Source organism: Chinchilla lanigera, unplaced genomic scaffold, assembly GCF_000276665.1.
Source record: "Chinchilla lanigera isolate Chin_1 unplaced genomic scaffold, ChiLan1.0 scaffold00106, whole genome shotgun sequence".
NCBI classification, from domain to species: domain Eukaryota; kingdom Metazoa; phylum Chordata; class Mammalia; order Rodentia; family Chinchillidae; genus Chinchilla; species Chinchilla lanigera.
The window spans coordinates 3,919,440-3,940,908 of NW_004955507.1; the positions used below are offsets into that span (position 1 = coordinate 3,919,440).

Here is a 21,469-nt window from a genome sequence, read left to right on the forward strand (position 1 = left end):
GGCTCAGGCATTGAGGCTTCCCAGTGATGGTGCCCTGGAGACAGTGCACTCGTGTCTGCCTTGAAGGCGTAAATCTTGGAACTGCACACAGGGCGTACACCTGCCCTCAATGTGTGCCTCTCCCACAGTCCCTGTGAGCAGCTGGGGAACTGGGAGTCTCCTTCCCTAGAGCTCCACAGAGGGAGAAATGTTAGCCTGTGGACTAGGGTGCAACAGTGACTCAAGGGTAAGATTCTTTCATCGGCTCTGGGCTGGCTGTGCAGATGGAGTTATCTTTTGGGAATTACTGACTCCAGCCTGCTTTCCTTCTCTCAGGGAGAGAAGGGGGTGGGACTTCCTGGAGAGAGAGGTCACAGAGTCTCCTTGTGCCTCAGCTTTACCACTGGAGCTCCTGACCCTGCTTCCCTCTTAGCTGCTCAGGTGCCTCCTACACTCCATCCCTGCATTCAAAGCTTAGTCCCAGTTATGTTCCAAGGCTTATGCACAGCTCTTCGTTTACTTGGTGGACACAAGCCCTGGCTCAGTTTTTATGTCAGCAAAATGTGAAGAATCAGCACTGCTCCCCTTATTCCTGGAATTGTTCACGTGCTTGTGCTTCTGAAATGTTTGGAGGAGACTCTCTCTCATTCTCTCTCTCTCTCTCTCTCTCTCTCTCTCTCTCTTTCTGTGGTGCTGGGGTGAGCTCCTTGGAGGAGCAGCAGGCAGAGTAGCAGGGAGGAGGCCCAGCAGTGGGGCAGATTCACGTGTTCCTCAGGAAAATCACAATGCCTCTTTGGGCCTTAGCTGCCTCTAGATTTAATGCTCTAGGATTTTGAGAACCTTGAGTGCCGAATCTCCAGGCCAGGTCACTGGTCCAGTGACCTCTGCTCTGTGTAGCCTGGTTGATCCTTGGCCCACTCTTCTCTGGGTGCCTCATTTTATGACTGTTCTCTCTGGGATCTCTTAGCAGTCTCTCTAAACACTAAGTTGAACATGGCATAGCCCAGGTCTGGCAGGTAGGCTCTGCTCCATTATGACCACTGGGGTCCTGGGGTCTCTTTCCTGCTAACTTGTCAGCACCTTATGGGTGGCCAGGGTCCTCTATGTCTGTCCTCTGTGGATTCAAGTGTCCTGGGCGGCACATGCTGGGAAGCTCAGGAGGTTTGGCAGTGAACAGGTTCAGGCTCCATAGTGAACTTTGCTACTTCATGATAATAATATTTCTAGTTTCTGGGGGATGCTTACTCTGTGCTGGGCACTGTTTTGTTTCATACAGTAACTGCAAGGTACCAGTTATAGTTAACTCTGTCAAACTCAATAAGTAATTCTGTGAGGCTTCATCCTCACTTAACAGATGAGTAACTGAGGCCTGGGGCACCTCACCTACTTTAAGTCTTTGCACACATGCTTCTTTTTCAGGGAGGCTCACTCTGACCCACCCTATTTTAAATGGGTGTGCCTCCATCTGGCACTCCCACCTGGCCTTAATGCCACCTCCAGTGCTTGACATCTTTATCATACTATATAATTATTGTTTAGACCCTGCCATATGTCACTGGGCAGGAATCTTTGTCAATATTGTTCATAGGTGTATATGTCCAACCACTAGAACAATTCCCTGCCCACATTTGAATGAACAGCTGGTTAAATAATGTTCCCAGTTGTCAGTCACCTGGAGAATGCACAGCATAAGGCTTCAGAACTCGGGCAGTGGAGCTAAACAGTTTTGAGTTTGAATTACAGTGTTTGCCAGTTTAGCTAGCTGTGACCTTGGGTAACATTCTTTCTGAGGCTTAGTTTCTCTAGTAATAAGACTAATAACCTTTGTCTTGTAGGATGGGTGAGAGGGTTAAGGGAGACATGTATGTAAAGTTTTTGGCATATGGTAGGCATTCCATAAATGTTAGCTCCTTTCCCCAAGGATATCTTTTTCTTTTCTTGCTTTTCATTTTCCTCTGATGTCCTACCCTTTGACCACTTCACTGTTCAATTGAAGTTCCTTTAGAGAACAGAGCCACTGAAGGAAGAGGTTGGCATTATCTTTGGTGTTAACCAGCCCAAGCTCTCCTGCCCTCTGTCTTCCTCCTTCTAGGAAGTGCCTGTTGCTAAGAGACGCAGCATCAATCTCTGGCAGGTTCCTGGCCTCATGTCTGGGGTTCTGGTCACACAAAAGGAGCAAGAAGAAGGGTGATACAGGGGAGGGAGATGAACGGAGGGTCTTGGCTTGCCTCCTGGGCTGGAGTCTGGGTGGAGGGATTGGTGTGGAATCTTTGGAAAAGCTCAGCTGGCTCTCTGTTTCCACGTGGCTCTTGGAGATTAGAGTGGAGCTTTTGCTTGAGATGGAGTTCTGGGACACCAGTCTGGCTGTAATCCCCAGACCCTGGGAGGGGGCCATAGCAGCCAGAGTGACTTATAATCAAACTCTTGGCCCTCAGAATGGCACCTTCCCAGAGCAGGGCTGGCAACTGTGTACATGCTGAAAGTGGGCAGCGGATGATTCACTATTCTGCCCCAAAGATGCCAGCCATGCTCCCCAGCGAGGGTGTTCTTCTCACCAGTAAGCCCACCTCTTCTTGCAGGATTGGACATGACCTGCGGGAGGATGGGCTGCATTCCCTTGTCTTCCAGGGACTCCATTTCTCCCTTCCTGCCCCAGTCCATCACTAAGGGCAGCATGAGATTGTAGCTTTTGGGTAAACCTGTTGGCCACCCAAATGAAGAGGGCATGAGTGGAACCCAGTCCTGCCTTTGTCCCAGCTGTTGTGACCCTGACATCACTTAGTTTATCTGTGAAGCTGGGATAATTATAGTGCTTTCCTCTTGGGATTGTTGCGAGGATTAAGCGAGTTGGTTCTTGTAAAGAGTTTAGATCCGACCCAGACATACCAAGCTCACTCACAGTAAGCTATTATCGTCATTTCCAGGGGTACATTCAAGGGAAGAGGCTCTATTCTTGGACAGAATGAAAGTGGTACTGTTGCAACTGTTACTGTTTGGCTTTTCTTGAAAATGGGAAGTCTGGCAACACAGGCCCATGGCCCCACTCAGGGGGAGTGGGTTGTGGCCTCTCCATTTGCACCCTCCCTCCCCAGCCCATTTCATTGCCATCTGCCCCGGAAGGCTTCTGTTATTTTTGTTACATCTTCATCTCCAGCACAACTCAACAAAGATGTCAGGAGTCTAAGTGGGGCTATGGGACCAAGAAAATATGCACCGTGTGCTCAGAAGGGCACAGCAAGGGTTTGGACTCCCTGGGTCTCAGAGGAGGAATTTGAGGAAAGAGGGGCAGAGGAATCCCGGGCTTGGGTAGCCAGAGTGCAGCTTGGTACTCACAAATCTGTGTGCTGCTAAAGCAGAGACAGGTAAATGTACTGCACTGGAGACACCTGGTTTCCTAGCTCACTGAAGGGGTCCTGTTTTTGGGGGAGCAGAAAAGGTTACTTCAGTACCTCCCTGTCCTCTGTGTATTTTAGCTTCATACTTTTCCCCACACAAGCACCTCTGGGGTACAGACTTGACCTCTTCATTGGAGGGAGCTTGTCATCTTCATGGGAGGGACTGAGAGTTGTCACACAGGAGGTTCTCAATAATGCTTGCTCAGTGAACATGTGGATGAATGAATGGGTAAAGAGAGCTTGCTTCCTGGTGCAGGAACCCAAGAATTTAGCTAGACTTTTCAGAAAGTCTCTTGCTGTCCCTCTCCTGTCCCTATACTTAGCTCCTCCATCTGGTTGAAGGCCAGGCAATCTGTGGACAGCAACCGTGTTTTTTTTGCTTAACACTGTGTACCCGGACCCCAGCTCAGTCCCTGGCCCACAGCAGGTGTCCAGCCAATATTTGTTGAATGAATGAATGAATGGATCAAATGGAAAGCCTTTCTACTGGAGTGTGGGTGCTGCAGTTGTGTTCTAAATGGCTGGGGCCTTGAATTCCTCTTTGCTGTGCACCTGACCCTTCCCACCAATGGAATTCAACGTTCAGGAGTGCAAGGCCTCCTCTGAGGTCCAGTGTCAGCCCAAAGATCCTGATGTGCCTTTTAGGCTTCTCACCAATTGTTCTGCTCCTTATTTCTCCTGCAGTCGTGTGTGGCCAGCTAATGGGCTCTGTTATCTTGTCATTCACCACCACATTTGGAACCGCTCCTCTGTGTGCTTTGGGCTTTGCTTATCTCATGATCTTAGATCCACTTGTTCATTTCTAACAAGGCAGCAGCTTCAAGAATGATCAGGGAACAGTGTGAGCCATGACAGAGCTGCCTGCTGCCCCTTGACAAGATGGCACCGTGGGAAAGGCTCCTGCCCTGGCTCAGAGACCAGCTGGCTCTGTGACCTTGGGCAGAATGACCTTGATCACTTCATCTCTCTGAGCCTCATCTCTCAGGCCTTTCCAGAGCTTTAATTTATGTCAATGCACGGGAATGGGCTTTCTAGAAGTAGAGTGATTTTTAGTTGGTATATGCTTCTCAGGGAAATTGTAGCTGTTTTCATTTTAAAACTTTTCATTGAAGCTGCCGTTCTAAGTGTAAAAACAGCACTAGCTACAAGAAATTCATATTTGTGATTTATTGGGAGTGTTATTATGATATCAGAAAAGGGTAGTTTTTTTGTTAAATATGATTTTAAAAGGCCTGCTGCATTCTTAAGTGTGATTTTATTATATCTTGGAGCAACTTTTTCCCCCATGAAGAATAGATTTGTGATTTATAATGTGCCTTCACTACCTGAGGCTGGTTGTGAGCATATTCTGTGGCATTACATCATCTCCAAAGAGTGCTCAGCCTACAGGAACTTCCAGGTTTCGAAGATACTGCAAAGGCTGAGTTGAAGAATCTTTCTAGAAATCAGGGTAGCCTGAGACTAGGCATGTCTATGTCCAGCCACACACTGAGGAATCTTAGAAAGGGAAGAGTCTACGGGCGCATGGTAAGGCACACCTGTAATCCAGACACCTGGGAGGCTGAGGCAGGAGGGTTGCTGTGAGTTCAAGGCTAGCCTGGCATATATAGTAAGTTCAAGGTCGTATGAACTACATATTGAGACTCTGCCTGAAAAAGCAAAGCAAAGCAAAAGCAAAGCAAAACGAAATAAAACAAAACACTCTTTGGGAAATATTAGCCCAATTCTCTCACCATGTAGACTAGAGAAAGTGAGTCCTGTAGTGGAGATGTGACATCCCCCAAGTAAAAGGCCCCATGTCTACCCCCTGCTCGTTCCACACCCCTTCCCGGTCCAAACTCTTCCCCAACTCACTGTTCATGCCTGGGAGTGGCGCTTTCGTTGTATCATGACTGGCCTTCCAAGCACCTCCTGGTGGGAGGCCTGCTGCTAATCCAGCATTCCAACCAACATCTACTTGCCCAGACACATTTTTTCCCCTACCAGCTAGGTGCTGATATCCAGTAGAGAGTTTATTGGCATATTTCTCCAGAAAAGAGGCTGGAAGACTTAGCAAATTCAAACTTTAACATTTTTATCAAAAGTCTCCCAGGGCCACCCTTTGTACTTCCATCATCACCATCAACCCCAAAGAGGCTTTTGCTACCACAAGAATTCAGGGCACACAAAGCAGCAACTGCACAGGCCAAAGCAGCAGGCACGTGATACATTATCAAGTCAACCAAGCGAGCAGCCACCTGGGAGCCCTGTTTGTTAAGAGCGAAATAAGAAGTTCCCAAGATACTGGAAGATACAGAAGAGACAGGACTATCTTGATTCTTCTGAAGGAGGGAGGGAGGTGGGATGGGGACAACGGAGACTTTCCTTGTTTTCTCAGAAAACATGCAAAGAGAGGCTTCACAAACAACAGTGGTTGTATCAGTATCTCACAAACTTTCTTTTTTAAAGATGGCCACCCCTGCTGTCCATTCAGAGGGAGGATGAGGCAAAGTCTACCGGGTGTACAGAAAGACAGGCAGCAGGAGAGAGATTTAGTTTTCCACAAAGCTTGTTAGTTTGTTTTGTTTTTTCCTTTATTGATGGGATTTAAAGTGCATATAACTGAAGGCAAAGTCCAAGGCCTAGAGAAAGATATGAGGCCCGAGAGAGAGGCTCAGAGATTCTAAAGGCAGCCGAAGAATACCCACCTAAAAAGGCCACTTGAGCTGCAAAAGGGTACGGCAGGGAGATGGAGGATAGGGGGGAGAGAAGGGGGGGAGGAAAGGGTGGGGAGGGAAGAGTTGGGGAGGGAGAAGACAAACACCAGTTCAGAATTTCAGCCAATGGTGACTCATGGTTCATCTCCAAGCTACGAAAACATGGGCTGACCTCAGGTGGGAACACGAGTTTTAGGAGATGTGAGAAGAGCAATAGTCTCAGGCCAGGACACAGCACCTGAGGCCATTCAGGTGGTGGCAGCAGTGGTGGGGCTTCTCCAAGCCTCTGTCATGGACTTCCTTAGAGACCCAACATGAATCTAAGGTGGCTCTGTCCATACAGAGAAGGCAGGGGCTGGGGATCTAGATCTGGGGCCCACCCAGGGCTCCCCAGTGCACGGCAACTTCCCCTTGCTACTGGACTGCGGCTGGGGCCCCACTCACCCACACAGGCTGTGCCATCCTCATTGGGCTCGTAGCCCCGACTGCACCTCTTGTTGGTTCTGCACCTGTAGCTTCCATAGGTGTTGACACACACGGGCTTGTCTCGAGGACACACGAATGGGAACTGGATGCACTCATTGGTGTCTGAAAGGTGGGGGGCGCACTCACCAGGGAGGTGTGGAGCGGGGATTGTAGCTCAGGCTCAGTATGCCCACCCACTCTATGACCTTGGGGATGTCCCTTGTCCTCACGGGGCATGTCCCTTTTCCTTACTTCAGTTCCCTTGTGTGGCTGCTTTTGTACTTGACCTCTACATTTGGGCAAGGGGCGCACTCAGGCTTGATCTTTTCTGTCCACCACAATTTCTCTAGGTGACCCCTTCATCCATGGATGACTGCAAACTTCAGCCATGACTTTTCCTCTGGGCTCCAGACTTACGAATCCAATCACCAATGACTTACTTGACATCTGGATGTCTGATACTACAGATCCTCAAACTTAACATGTTCAAAACAGAACTTTAGATTTCCCTCAGCCCTTATGCCTTTTCTATCCCATTCCCATCCTCCCTAGCTCAATCCGTGCCACCATCATCCACTCAGCTGCTCCAGCAGAAATTGGAATGATCCCTGAACTCTCCCTTCTTCTCATACCATCCGCATTCCCACGGCATGCCCTATTCACTCTACTCCCGCTGTACGCTGCTTCTCTGTCCACTTTGCTCGCTCATCTGCCACCACCCTACTCCCTGCCACCACGATCTCTTGCCTGGATTTCTGCAGTTGCCGCCTTACTGGCCTCCTGGCTTCCACTCTTCCCTCCAATCCAATCAGCAATTCAGCAGCCAGAGTGATCTTTCAAAAATGTGAATCGCATCAGGTCACTCTTGTGCTTAACTTCCAAGGGGCCTAAGAATAAAATCTAGACTCCTCCCTGTAGCCTCGAGCCCTTTCTGGAGATGGCCCTGCCTCCTTGTCATCTCAGGTGCAAATCCCTTTAGTGCACCAAGTCCTGTCCTTTCGAGAGCTCTCTGTCCCTGCTTTTCCATCTTCCAGGAATTCTCTCCTTCCAGCTCTTTCTGTAGCTGGATCTTTCTCCATCTTCAGGACTTGGCTGAGAGGTTCTCTCCATCCACAACAGTCTCCAGAGAGCTCCTGGCTTACAGGGTTCTTAAACTTTGTTGGCCAGTGGTATGGCCCCTTGTTTGGGGTGTGCCCGCCTCAGTGGAGTGAGCTTTCCTCAGGGAAGGGGTTGAGCTGTATCTCCAGCACCCAGGGTGTTATTTGGTACCACAGAGCGGCACATCTCTGGCTGCTGAATGATGAAAAGGAGCAGGACTGGCCTGGCTGGCTTAGAGAGACTTTTGGCATGCAGAGAAAACTGGGGTTTCTAAGAGCCTCACTGTCTAGCATGGAGACATAGAGAATGTTGGGAAGTCGCCTTTCCCCCCACTCCTGTAGCTGTGCCCTTCCTGGCAGGGCCTCCATGGAACTGCTGCCCCACTCTGTGCCTGTCCAGCTCCTCGTCACCCGTCAGGTCCCAGCTTCAACCTTGCTCACTCTACGCCACCTGCAAAGACCCTCCCTAGATGATTTAGGTGCCATCTTTGTGCTCCCAAGCTCTTGCCTCTGTCCATCCCAACCCTGACCCCCCTGTGAGGTCATAAGCTATTCACTTGTGGGCTTCTCCACTGGCCACAAGCTCCACAGCAGGAGGGCTGCGTCTGTCTGGCTCATCCCTAGATTTGGTCTAAGGAAGGAGTAACCCTGGGGCTGACCCCTCATGGCCCTGCCCTGAGAGGGAAGACTTTAGTTTGAAGGTCTTCTGGACATAGCCTCTAGACTGTCCTTCTCATCATTCCAGGGCCTTGGGAACTGTCAGCAGGTCACCCTCATGGAGCTGCCATTTGGCAGTATCACAGTGACCTGGCCCCCACTCCTGCACCAAGTTGCAGCCTCCCACCTGCACTGTGACCCACCACACACGGCTTTGCCCAGATGCCCCGAGCAACGTCCATGCTTGCCTGCCAGCCCTGTTGCTGGCTGCTCCCCTGGCTGGCCACAGCATACGGCTCGTCCACCTGCACCAGGGTGAAGCATGCCCCCCCCCCAGTCACCACGGACCTCAGTGTCCATGTGGTGGTGTGTCTCCTCTCCAGACTGTTCTCTCCATCTTCATGGCACGTAGGCACTGCCAAGTCCCTGCACTGCGGTGACTCAGCCTAAGTCACTGACATCACTTGGTGAGTCACATGTCTTGGCACCTGGAGCCTTGCAACAAACGGCATCTTCCTCTCCTTCCCTTTCAGCCCCTTGTCTGCACCCTAGACCTTGCTGTGGGTCTGGCTGCCATGCCTGAGAGAGATCCCAGCCCCTGCCCCAGCCCCTGGTGCCTTCAGGCAACTCACCCACGCAGTGGCCACTTTCCTGCTGTGAGAATCCTTGGCCGCACTGCAAAGTGGGCAGAAGCAGAGATACTGGTGAGTCAGGAAGGTCTCATCTCAGGTTCTCTCCTAGTCAGAGCCACAGAGCAGCTGCCACCCTGACCTCAGCATGAAGGGTGCTGTTAGCCTCAGGCCTGGGGGAAGCCCTCCCTCCCAGGACATTTTCCTTTGCACTGAGAATGTGGGGAGGGGAAACCAAGAGCATATAATTCAAACTCCTGCCCATTTCCTTGCACATGGGATCTGTGTGCCTGAGCAGAGATCAGTCCAGAGCTGCTTCCTCAAAGAGCCCCAAGAGGTCCAGCTACGGGGCCTGAGACCCACCCTTCAGGCAATAGGAGGCCCCCTTCAAAGACCTGGAAAGAATCTGGAGGGCAGCAGAGACTTAGGGTCAACCCTTAATCCTGCTCACAATTGGTTATGCAGCCTCAGTGGGGCTAGGGTGCCCTCCCTCTCCTAGCCTCAGTTTTCTGCCTCTGCAAAATGGGTGCAAAACAGTTATCTGACAATTCTCCAGGATTTCTACGAGAAGCAGAAAAGGTATGAGTGTGATGGTATTGTGCAAACTACAAATGGAGAAATCATTTTGAATCCTGCCCTTTACTAAGATTTCCATCATTCTCCAGGCCAAGTCTATAGGGGTTGTAGCCCATGGGGTTGTAGCTGATGCCCGCTTTTCTGGTTAAGAGGCCCAGACGCCTTGGCCCACCTCCAGTGGGGCTGGGTCTTGCAGTTTGTCCTCATCCCGGGGGTAAGGGATCTCCAGCACCGAATTCATCTCCCTGTTGGCCACGCTCCGGCTCACCATCTTGCCATCTGGCCATGTCACCTCCACACTGCTGGCTTCGTCTCTTCCTGTGGGAAGAAGGAGAGAGGTCAGTGGCAGAGGCGATAGGGGCTCTCAGCTGAAGTACGGACATTAATGTGTTCATTCACGTAATGGGACTGGTCATGGAGCACTGTTCTAAGGGATTGGGAAATTAATAAGACAGATTCAGGGCACATTCTCTTTACAGCGATGTTGCCCAGTAGAAATTTCTGCAGTGGTGGAAGTCTTCTGAATCTGTCCTGTCCACTACAGGAGTCACTAGCCTGTGGCTGTCGAGCACTTGGAGTGAATTAAATTCATTACATTGAAATAAACACAGATGGCCAGTCGCTACCATATAGGGCAGCACAGCTGTAGAACTTACATTCTAGCTAACAGTCCAGCCAGCATGAGGCTAAACCTGGGGAGACGTAGGTCTGGTGGTAAGCATGTTGGCTTTGGGGTTGTTATGGTTTGTTGTCTGCATGTCCCCCCAAATCCTCATGCAGTCATGGGGCGGGCTTCTAGAGTTTTGATTGTTCCATAGTCCAATGTTGGGATTATGGGTGTGAGTACTACATCTGCCCCTGGGGTGGGTAGTTTGCATACAGTGTAAGGAGGGAAAGAGGCTTGCTCTTCCAGCTACCACTCTTCCCTTTTTGCTCTTGTTGCTTTTGCTGATTTTCCACCTCCGTGAATTATTTGTTGCCCGTGCCATGTGCCACTCTGCCTTGGCACCAGCCGAGTATGGACTGAAACCTCCATGAACTGTAAGCTAAATAAACCTTTCCTTCCTTAATTCTAGGAGTCAGATATTTTGTCCCAGCAATGAGAGAAAAGTAACCAAGACAGAGATCCAGCATTCTAATCTTAGTTCTACCATTTACTGGGTATTTAGAAAGAACATGGTGGAAGGAGGTGGCTGGGAGACCCAGGGACGAATCCCATTATCTTCAGCTCATTCACTGTGTACTCCTGGGCATGCCTGTTTTATTTATATTAATGGAAATGTGCTGGGGGGTAGGCCCTCTTTTGTCACCAGAATGTCCTTGTTCTTATGGGGCTTCCATTCTCCATGTGGAAGACAAGCAAACATATGAACAAATAAATCATGTCAGATATTGACAAGGTCCATGGAGAAAACAAAAATAGAGTAACAGGGTAAAGAGGACTGGGTGGCTGTTGGGAGCCCTTCTATCTCGGGCGTCCAGCATAGGCTCTAGGGGAGGAAGCCTATGACCTGAGGTCTAAATAAAGATCTGAAAAAGATGGTGCAAAGGGCACTGAAGAATACCATTCCGTAGAGCCGAGATGTTTACAAAAGACAGGTGAAGCTGAGCCAATACTCACGGTTAATCTACGTGCACACAGCCTAAAAGCAATGTGCTACATCACTGGCAGAAAGCAGGTCAGGAAGATTTGTCAAGTGCAAAGGGAAACAGGCTGATCCCTGTGGCAAAGTCAGGCTAATGATGATGGCTTGGGGTGTGGAGGAGGGGGCTGGACCTCACCTGCAGGGAGAGGCAGAGTCCCTGGTCCAGTCACTGGGCATAGATGGAGGGAGCGTACAGCTACCACCTGATCACCCACCAGGGTGGGGTGGTGGACCCGGTCCTGGTGGGGTACTCAAATCCATGTACTCCTATAAACATCATTTCTGGGCTGAATAAACAACAGGTCACCCACATGCATGCACTACTATTTTTTCCTAATATACACAGAGATACTGTTAGAAAATGAATTACATTTAAAGTTCTGTTGAATTGATACTATCTTTTGGTTTCTACTATGCGCCAGTGGATGTGACATTGATAGCTGCTGGGGGGAAAGGGTTGTCCATGAGATATTTTGGTGTATAAAAGCGGTTCTAGTACTTAAAAAGAGACCAGGGTTGGAAACTCTAGAACACTTTAAGAGAATCTGGTGTAGACACCTGTGTACAGAGGCCAAACAGCATCACAGCATCGTCTTGGAGGGTAGGGCCCAGCGTTATCTTTTCCCCAGTCCCAGGATGTCATGGGCAACCTTGGCAGGCACATCATGCAGCTTCCCAGTGCTCCCTGTGTCTGGAGCACCTTGCTTCCCCCACTTCCCCCAGCCTCCAGAGAGTCCTGTTAGAACATTCTGCTGCTGCTGCTGCTGCTGCTGCACAGGCAGTGAATGAGGGCATGGACAGCTGCTGCCTCTGGGAGCCCAAGCAGGGGTGGCAGTTATGACGAGAGGTTCAGGGCAGGGACCGGTACTCAGCCCCGTTTCTCCCCATAGACACCCCTTCTTTCCAGTCCCAGCCTTCAAGATTCAGGATTTTCGCTTAATCGAACCAGGAAAGACTTTTCTCCTGTCCCTGCTCTCCTCTTGTCTATAACTCCAAGGGGTGGAAATGGAGGTGGGCAGGGTCAGACACAATTTTGTTTCCTTGTTTTGAACAACCTTAATGCGCAAGGATTTGGCATTTTTAGGGTGTACAGTGGCCCAAATAAGTGGCAGATGTAAAAAAGTAAACATCTTCAATTAAAGAAAAGGAGAAAAAAAAAAAAAAAAAACAAATGTTTCTCAGCTATACCAACAGAACAGCTACACGAATACATTTTCTAGCTTGACTGAAGTGCCACAAATAACTCTGCAGTCACGGAATATTCATAGACTACTGCAAATTTATAGCCTGCACTTGTGGTGGGGCTCCAAGTCCCGCTTCTTCTCTCCCTTCCTCCCTCTAGACCTAGCAGAGCTGACAAGCAGTATTAGGAGGATTGAGGCATACTCACGGGGACTCAGTTTCTTTGTCTGTAAGATGGGGGTGCTGCCTCAGAGCCCCAACACTCCTGGGAAGCATAATTCTTCCCTGAAGTATGAACACTGCCCCTCTGATTAATGAACACCCTTATCATCTTGTCACCATCAGCTCTTAGGGTGTCACCCTGCAGTCCCCAAAGGGCTTTCACTTGCTAACAATGGCGAAGACCTACAGTGTGTCCCAAACTGTATCAAGAGCTTTATGGTGGTGATGCGCTGAACCCTCACACCTCCGTAAGAGGGTGGGTATAAAATGAGTATGAGAGGAAGCTACTAATTTTATTATTTCCATTATTTGAGATGTGAGAAAGCTGAGACTCAGTGGGGAGAAGAGAACCGCCCACACTCAGCTGAGGTCTGCTTGATCCCGGCACCCATATTCTCGGGACTCTTGTTATACTGCCACCCCGAGCTAGGAAGTAGAGCAAGGGCAAGTAAACAGCAGAGAACTCAGAGACCAGACAGAACAAGGACAGCTGTGATAAAATGTCAGGAAGCCAACAGATAAAGGTCATCCTGTGCCCCCAAGACCCCCAGGCATGTGCAAAACCAAAAACACTTGACCCTGGCTTTCATAAACCTCATTTGCTTCGCAATTTTGACCACCGTCCTGTGGACTTTTGGATGCCATGGCATTTCCTCTGAAAATCTTTTATGGTCAAAAACTCCCCTTCTACCTGGGTATGCTGAGTCAGGTACCCTGCTCTTGACTGTTAGTCCCCAGCTTTAGATCTCCTGCACTGCCAGGTCCTTGAAAGACCCAGCTTCTGCCATTAAGAGGGCCGTGAGCTCTTCTCGCTGGCTTTAATAAACCTTACTCTTGCTACTCCTGCTGATTGTTCCTTTCAGTTCCTTGCTTGGGATACCAAGAACCTGGAAACAGCTCTCCTGACACCCTCCTCTGGTAACGGTCCCGCATGTACGCCCAGCAGCCACCACGAGCCAAGCACTGCAAAGTGATTGGGAGTCCAGCGCACCGGAGAAGGGCCCAGACCTCATTCTGGAGGAATTGATTCCTGTGGAAGCGATGAACACAAGTGATTATATTGTAACAAACTGGGAAGGTGTAGGAATAGCCTTGGAATACTTGGAGAGGTGGGTCATTTCATTTGGGTACTGGAGGAGGAGTAAGGGCTTTTGAGGCAGAGAAAGGAAGGAAGGAAAATTGCAGGCAGAAGGAAGAGCACAGTTAAAGGTTCATAGGTGTGAAAGGCATGGTGTGTTTGAACACCAGGGAGAAGTTCAAGGAAGGGGAAGGAGAGGTAAGGGGAGAGGGACTTTTGAGCCTTTATATCTGAGCAGTGGACATTTTATACCCATTCTCTGGATGTAGGCACTGAGACTTGGTAAGGTGAAGTGATGTCTGCGCTACGGCTGAACTCAGGTTCCTGACCTTGGTCCATCTGATCCCTCTGCTCCTGGCTGTCTGTGAGATATCTCCAGTGTTCATGAAGTCGCCCAGCTGAGGGGGACTGGGCCCCCAGACACCGCACCTCACTGCAGCAGCCTTCAAGTTGGCCAGTCTGTGCAGGGAGGGGAGGGGCAAGCAGGAGGCTGCTTTAACCAGCAGAGACACAGGTCAGGAGCAGCGGGGAGTTCACTCTGGCAGCTTTTAAGGGACAAAGGCCAAGGAAGCACAGAGAATTGCACTTTTCAGAATTACAAGCAAAACAGATGGTGAGAATACAGTTGGTGGAATATTTTTGCACTTTAATAAAGCAATTTTTATGTGGGTTACTGAATTTTCCTTCCCTAAATGAGCACCAGCCGGCTCAGAGGCAGCTGAGTCACTTGCAGACAATTAGCTGAAAGGAAGTGGGGTGTGGGTGGGGGGCGCCGCCAACGTCAGGAGGCTGCCTGAGGGAGTGACCCCTGGGGGGGGCTCTTTGGGGCAGGTAGATTATTGGCACTAGTTCTTATTTTCTGGACTTGGTAGTGAGCTGGCTCAGCCCCTGCCAGGCAGGAAATGGTGAGCCGGGATACGTGATGCGGAGTAGTGGCCGTGGCGGGGGCTGGGGTGGGCGCATCCACAACCACTCCACACAGGAATGCTTGATTATGAGGTGGGTGCATGGTCGGCCACTGGGAGGAGCAGGGACAGGCCTGGGCAGTGTGGGAGGAGCTGTAGATGAAGCTGGGGCTTCCCCGAGCATGGGTGGGTAGGGTCCGCTGAGAAGGGACAGGCCTGTAAGACAACCCCGAGAATGTTCTGTGCAGCTGAATACACCCTTGGGGCCCCTGGAGAACAAAGTATTGAGAGGCCTGAGTTTTACTGTGCAATGCCACACAGCCCAGCTCTGCAGAGGGAGTTGGGGTGCATGTAAGGGTCTGGTCTTCTGTGGTGGCGTGAAGACCCAGCAAAGTCCAGAGCACCGGCAGAGGCTACTGCAGGCAGCCAAGTGCCAGTGAGCGCAGCTCTGAGCCGGCTGCCCTGGTGCCCATGGAGAAGGAAGGGCTGAGGAGCGCGTCTTTGGAGGGGCACGCGAATGTGTGCGCTCACATCCATGTCCACGCGCCTCACCTGCTCACAGCACTGTGCTACAAAGTCAGGGGGAGGCGGGACATGATTGATGGAGGCGGGAGGGGAGCAGGGTCACTGGGGCCCGCTGGTGCACTTGCTGCTGCCTCCTGTAGCCCCCCCTGCTCCTGATCTCCCCTCTCCTTCCTGTGCTGCCTGGGCCTGCTCTGCTTCTGAGTTAAGCAGAGCCCAAGGCAGGCCTTTCTCGCATTCAGGTTCTGGACAGCCCCCGTCTCACCTCAAGCTGCTCAGAACTGGAAACGGTCTAGCTGTCCATCCACAGGGGACTTGTAAATAAATCAGATAGTTGCCACACAGCGAAATACTCTACAGCACTGGAGGAAACCACAAGAACTGTGCATAGACTTGGAGCAATGGCTGGCTGTATTGTTCAAGGAAGGAAAAAAGTAAGTTTTTAGAACAAGTGGAGGAAGAGCACCATTTTTGTTTTAGGAACTCTCAAGTAGTACCTGTCTATGAATGTGTTCCTATGTGTCCTGCCCGAGATGAAAGCACAGCGAAAGCCTGGAGTGCTGCAGAAGCCAATCTGGACCTCATATTTGAAATTCGCTACTTGTCTCCTTCCCCTTCCTTCCCCTGCTTGGCATTTTCTTTTTTCATGCACTTAATGTCAGCTAACACTTTACATTTCACTATTGGTTATGTTTACTGCACATGCCATGTTTCTTCTCCTTCCACTAGAATACAAGAGTGCTCATGGGAAGGACATTTGTCTAGTGTTTGGCATACAGTAGGTGTTCAGGAAATACGAACTGAATAAATGAACCAAACAGTGTTGGGGGATGAAGGGAGAGAGGTTTACTTTTTACTTAATACTCCAAACATGGCATGAGGTGGGTGATTTTTACTTCCTTTTTAATGGCTTGTTATATTTTCTAATTTTCTTATAATCAGTGTATATTTTTCTCAAAATCAGAAAGAGGAAGAAAAAAGCCTTCTAAGAATAAGCGGTGATGCTGTTCTCTCTCCCGGGCTCCTGCTGTAGGACCCTGAGGGCCACTTTGCAGCACCTCCCTTTTGAGGCAACGCTGGCCATGACTCTCCTGGCTCTGCAGTTGCTTCTCGGTCCATCCGCCCTCTCCAGGGGACCCCAGACAGCCTGGTCCCACCTCCCTTTCCAGGCTTAGCTTTACCGGGCCTTTCCTATCCCTTGGATGGAGCACTCCGCACTGCCTTTGTCCCAAGCCAGCCTGGTCCCTAGAATGCACTCTTCAGAGCCTGTCTGTGCCTTTGAAATTCCTACTGTCCTCCAGACCTGGTTTTAGTACCACTTCCTCGGAAAGCTGCCCAGAGCAGAACTGCTTTCTCTTGCCCTGGCTTCTGACAGTGAGAGTTCCCCGTCTGTGCCCCCACCTGTGGACTGTGCACCTAGAGGGCAGGAGCACTGCTTCTTGTCTCTTTGTCCATGTCTTGGCCTCTCTCTTCCCCAGGCTCTGTTTCTGCCTCTGTTTCTCTGTTCTCTCTCTTTCCTCAGTCCTCCACAACATCTGGTCTTCCCCACCAGCCTCTCTCTTCCTACTCCATTGCTGGCTCCCTTCTCTATCAAGAAGGCCTGTGTTGTGTTCAGCCCATAAAAGGAACATTCCTGGGACAACGGACGGGGTTGAGCCTACCTAATGGCAGAGCCGTGTCCCTGGCTGCTGGCCTTGCTCCTTGCCTAGCTGCCCCACTGAGTCACTTGCCGTCTCAGTTGACCTGAAGGCCTATCCCTGACCCCTCCCTTTTTTCCTCCCTCTCTCCTTCCCCCTCCCTCCATCTCTCCCTCCTCCTGGTTGTTTCTCTGACAGGGGAGCCCTGAAGATGAGAGAAGCCTCCTGGAGGAGCCTTTGGGGTAGAGCAATTCCTGTGGCCTTGCAAAAATAGGGAGGACTGACATCAGGAGGAGCCCCATCAGGTGCCATGTACCTTGCCTGCAGCATGGGAGTCTGACGGTTCTGGAGCATCCTGGATTCCACCAAATGACTTGGAGGGCCTGCCCAGTTGAAGAAGGTCTGTTTTTCCGGCAAATTATGGCCAGAGAAGGGGCCAAGGGAGGCCCATAGTATACATCTTAAAATAGTAGAGGCAGCTCGTGTGATGCGGGGATGGACAGCCTCAACCCTAGTCCTGGCCACTCTCTTGATTTACTCTCAATGTCCTTATCTGTCTACTGGGATGGGGGTCGATATCCGGTCAGGTACCTGGATAAACATCCCACCTATGAGACCATGGCAGTCACCTTGGTTCTTGGTTGCCCTCTCTTGGGTCATCTTAGGGATGATGTCCAAGAAGAAAGAAGCAAGCACAGGACCCTGGCTGGGTGCACACAGGACAAGAAGGTGGTGAGTTACAGCAGTCAACAGCTCAGATCACGGTGTCTAAGGAAGTGGAGTGCAAATCTAGCTCTCCTTACTTTCTGGAGGTGTAATCTGGCCCTCCTTACCTTCTGAGAGTCAGGCACAGTTTCCTGACTTGTAAATGCAGGTTATGATATCTGATTCATCAAGCTGTGCTGAAATTGAATGACGTCTCCATGCAGAAGACTTAGTCCAGTGCCTGGCACATACTAGGTGCTCCATAAACACTGGCTATGATTATTTTGCAAGAAGACACTGTATTTAAAAGTCATCTTGTACCATTAGGGCCAGCACAGAAAATGGCTGCCTTAAGAGTGATAGATGCCCCAAACTCAGGCCAAGCCATCCTGGGAGCAACAGCTCAAGAACATGCTTACATAACCAGGCCCTGGGGCCACTACGTATTTACGGCTTCTTTTCAGGCTTCATAAATATTATGTGTTCCCTATAAAAACGACAACACACACATACCACAGCATGGAAGAAAGTGAAGAAAATAAAAATCATACTCTCAAACAGGCTTGGGTTTGCATCGCAGCTGTGCTATTTTGGGTATCACATGATCTTGGGACATGTTGGGTTTTTTTGACTGTCCTGATCTTCAGTTTTTCCATTTGTACAAATGAGGATGACAGCGGCCATCTCAGGGCAGTTGTGAGGACTAAGTAAAGAGAACACAGTGCCCAGCACAGTGTCTGGAATAAGCAGAGTTGCTTCAGTAATTTATCCCCTTGGATGGAAGCCCCATTCTCACATTTTGCATTTTCTTTCAGTTTTTTTCTATGCATGTATAATGTGTGTATAATATTAACATTGGTATATATTTATTAATTTGAGACCATATTGCCTAATCTTTTTATATTAAAAATCACATCATCTCATGAGGTGCTAACACATGGGAAGGTGTCTGGTTTGAACCCAGGAATTTCTGATTCAATTGCTTTCTTAACTCTTGGCTTCCCTCCTACTATGCTTCTCAGTGATTTTTTTCTGTTACTGTAATCCTTGCACACTATCCCCAAAGAGGTTTTGTACCTTTTCCCCTAATCACTCCATGCATTTATTTAAAAATATCTTATCGTAGAATAATTGGAGATTCATAGCAAGTTACAAAGACAGTACAGAAAGGTCCCATAAGCCCACCACCCAGCAGTCGCAATGCTCCTATCTTACATAATGACAGCACTATATCAAAACCAGGGGTTTGACATAGGTAAAGGAGTGCATGTAGTTCTGTGTCATATTTCATACTTGTAGATTCATATAGCCACCACAGTCAAGATACAGAACTGCCCCATCATGACACTGTATGTGCCATTATAGCGCATCCCTGTTTTTCACCGTCTCTAACCTTGGTAACTACCAATCTGTGCTCTGGCATTTGGGAAGGTTATAGGAGTGGAATCATGGGATCTTTGGAAACAAACTTTTCTTCCTTTACCCCAGTGTCCTGGCAGTCTACCCAAGGGGTTATGCCATTGGTTTACAATTCTGATGCTGGGAATATTCCACAGCATGGATGTATTCCAGCTTGTGAGCCATTAGCCTAATGAGGGGCGTCTACAGTGTTCCTAGCTTTGGCTATTAAACATAAAGTTACTGCGAACTGTGGGGGCTTTGCTTCCAAACCTCTATCCGTTGGAAGACATCAGGCTTTGGTGAGAAGCCTTAAACATTAAGCCAGCTCCCAAGAGGCCAGGGGAACAGCTACTATGGACAAGTGGGGTGCAGACCAGCATATGAAGAGCAAGGCTATGGCCTTGGACAAACAGAGGCTTAAATACTTTGACTCAAAATGAACTAAGTACCTCCAGGTCCTGGGTGGAGACTCTCACAAGAGAGAGGCAGGAACTACTGGTGAGCCTTTCCCGCTCCCTTCCCCTGAAGTGCAGGCTCATCTCACACAGGGTTGGCCTCTAATAGCTGGTGTCCTCCATGCTGTCACAGGAAGCGGTGCCCCAGGATGCTGGGGCTGAGTCCCTAAACCAAGCATCATGTCACTGAGCCCCAACTGGGCCCTAACTTACCCAGGCCAAAGTGTGCCACGGGCTCCATCTCACAAAGGTACCCCGAGCCCCCGTCGATGATTCTTAGGTGAGCCCCGCTCTTTTTGGTGTACAGCACGACCTTGGCCCCCCTGGCAAAAGCTCCAAACTGGGTGCGTGGCACCACTCGCAACCAGTTGTTGCTGAAGCCCTGGAGGGAGGGAGACAGACAGGCACAGCATCAGCGAGGTGGGCAGGAGGAACAGGGAGGGGAGGGATGACAAGGAGGGAGACAGGGAGATGAGGGTGAGGATGAGAAAGGGGGCAGAGGAAAGAGAAAGAGGAGGCAAGGAAGAGAAACAAGGAAAAGGCAGGTCAGCTGAAAAGAAGGAGAGGCACTTGGGAGGGGCCAAGAGACCCAGGAAAAACATTTTTGGCAGAGAAGTGACAGTGGAAGACAGAGGGGCCCAGGGCTTCTCCTGGCAGGCAGGCCTTCCTGAGGTATACTGGGCTGTTGGGGATTGATTTGCTTTCTCCAGGCTTGGGATTTATATTTCCCACCAGGCTGGCCAGCAAGCACCCTAGGCTCCTGTGCTCTGGGCCCAAGGAACACACTGAGCAGGGATCTATGGGTCCTAGGTTGGTGCACACCTGATTCCCTCGGAAGACAGACAGCGGCTGAGCCATGGACTCTCCATGAGATAAGATGAGGTCCAGCATCCCGTCTCCATCGAAGTCAGTCACCACGCCCCCTACAAACAATGCAGATTTCACCGCTGGCCAATGGCAAGCAGACCCACAGAGGAAAGGCGCTCCCAGCCAGGTCCAGCCACCACAGTCCTGAGCAGAGGAGGTAAGACAGAGCTCAGCACTGGGACAGGGGGATGGGGCTTCGGGTCTGTCTCACTTCTAACAGCTGGGTCGGAATTCACAGTACACAACTCCTCTTCCTTCCCTTGGACGTAGCATGGAGGGTGTGGGTGCAAGTTATTCACCCACTGCTCTTTCTGTTATCATTTGACTAATATACTTTTATATTTGTACAGGAGGGTTTTCTTTGTCAGTTTATCAACAGTTTGCATATATTTGGTCTCCTTTTGGTCCTTGTTACAACCTAGAAAGTGAGGAGGGTGGATATGATGATCCCTCTGCCTGGGAGCAGAAGGGACCCACTCTTTTCCTCCCCACCCCCATGTGGCAAGGTCTGGCCAGAGAAACTACTTCCCACAGACCCAGACTCCTGCCCCGAGTCCTAGCAGCCCTGGGACTGAAGGGGGACAGTCCTCTCCTCTGCCTCCTACCTGGCAGTGCCCAGGGCTCCTCCCTTTCTGCTGTCACCTTCCCCTTGGGTCTTGACTTTCAGAGTGGTAGGGACAGGAAGAGCCTGTGGGGGTACTGGCTGTGCTGGGCCTCCTGCCTTTGCCCCAGGGTGCAGGGAACAGCAAGATGGGGGCGTGCAGGCCACAACTCTCAGGTGCCCTCACCTGTGCCCCGGCCTTCAGGCTCCAGTGCATCACCGGGATTGAGCTCCTCGATGAGGGGGTCTCCATGCTCCCTGCGGATGACGCTGCAGGAGGGAGACAGGCTTGCTCCGGGGGAACCCACAGGGGTCCTAGAGGTGCACTTGCTCCATCTGTCCCTTCACCTGGGTGCTCACAGACCCTGCTGACACTCTAGTGGTTCCCTTCTTGGGTTTTAATTTATGTTGGTAAATATTGATTTTTCCTTCTCTAATGGATGAATTACAGACAGTCTGGGGAAGGGCAGTTGATGGATAGAGAGGGGCACGGGCACAAGTACCTTCAACTGACCTTCACTTTTCAAGTGGCGCTGGGTTTCCTAGTTCTGGACACTACCAAGAGTTCAAGCTCTGTGCAAATGCTCTCTCCTCTATGCCCTGACTTGCCTTTATCGCCTTTGTGGCCTTTATCACTTCCTGCTTGTGTTCACGTTCTGTATGAATGCATCTTATCTCCCCGGTTGGTCTGTGAGCTCTCTGCATGCTGGGACCTTGTATTATTCATCTTAGCATCTCCCACAGCATCTAACAC

At 50.2% G+C, this 21,469-nt stretch overlaps 1 protein-coding gene across 3 annotated transcripts in view; it reads right to left on the reverse strand.

Annotated features, from left to right (window-relative positions):
- The window catches only part of Crtac1 (cartilage acidic protein 1), a 145,316-nt gene that overhangs the window by 2,637 nt on the left and 121,210 nt on the right, over nt 1-21,469 (reverse strand). Inside the window, exons 9-15 of one of the 3 annotated variants that reach the window (XM_005407643.2) lie at nt 20,903-20,985; nt 20,070-20,170; nt 19,461-19,629; nt 9,667-9,812; nt 8,922-8,964; nt 6,515-6,658; nt 6,062-6,079 (exon numbers count right to left, since the gene is read on the reverse strand). In XM_005407643.2, coding sequence (XP_005407700.1) covers nt 6,062-6,079; nt 6,515-6,658; nt 8,922-8,964; nt 9,667-9,812; nt 19,461-19,629; nt 20,070-20,170; nt 20,903-20,985 — 704 coding nt within the window. Of the gene's footprint in view, nt 1-5,929; nt 6,080-6,514; nt 6,659-8,921; nt 8,965-9,666; nt 9,813-19,460; nt 19,630-20,069; nt 20,171-20,902; nt 20,986-21,469 lie in introns of those variants that run through there. The other 2 variants (XM_005407641.2, XM_005407644.2) reach the window with 2 other exon arrangements.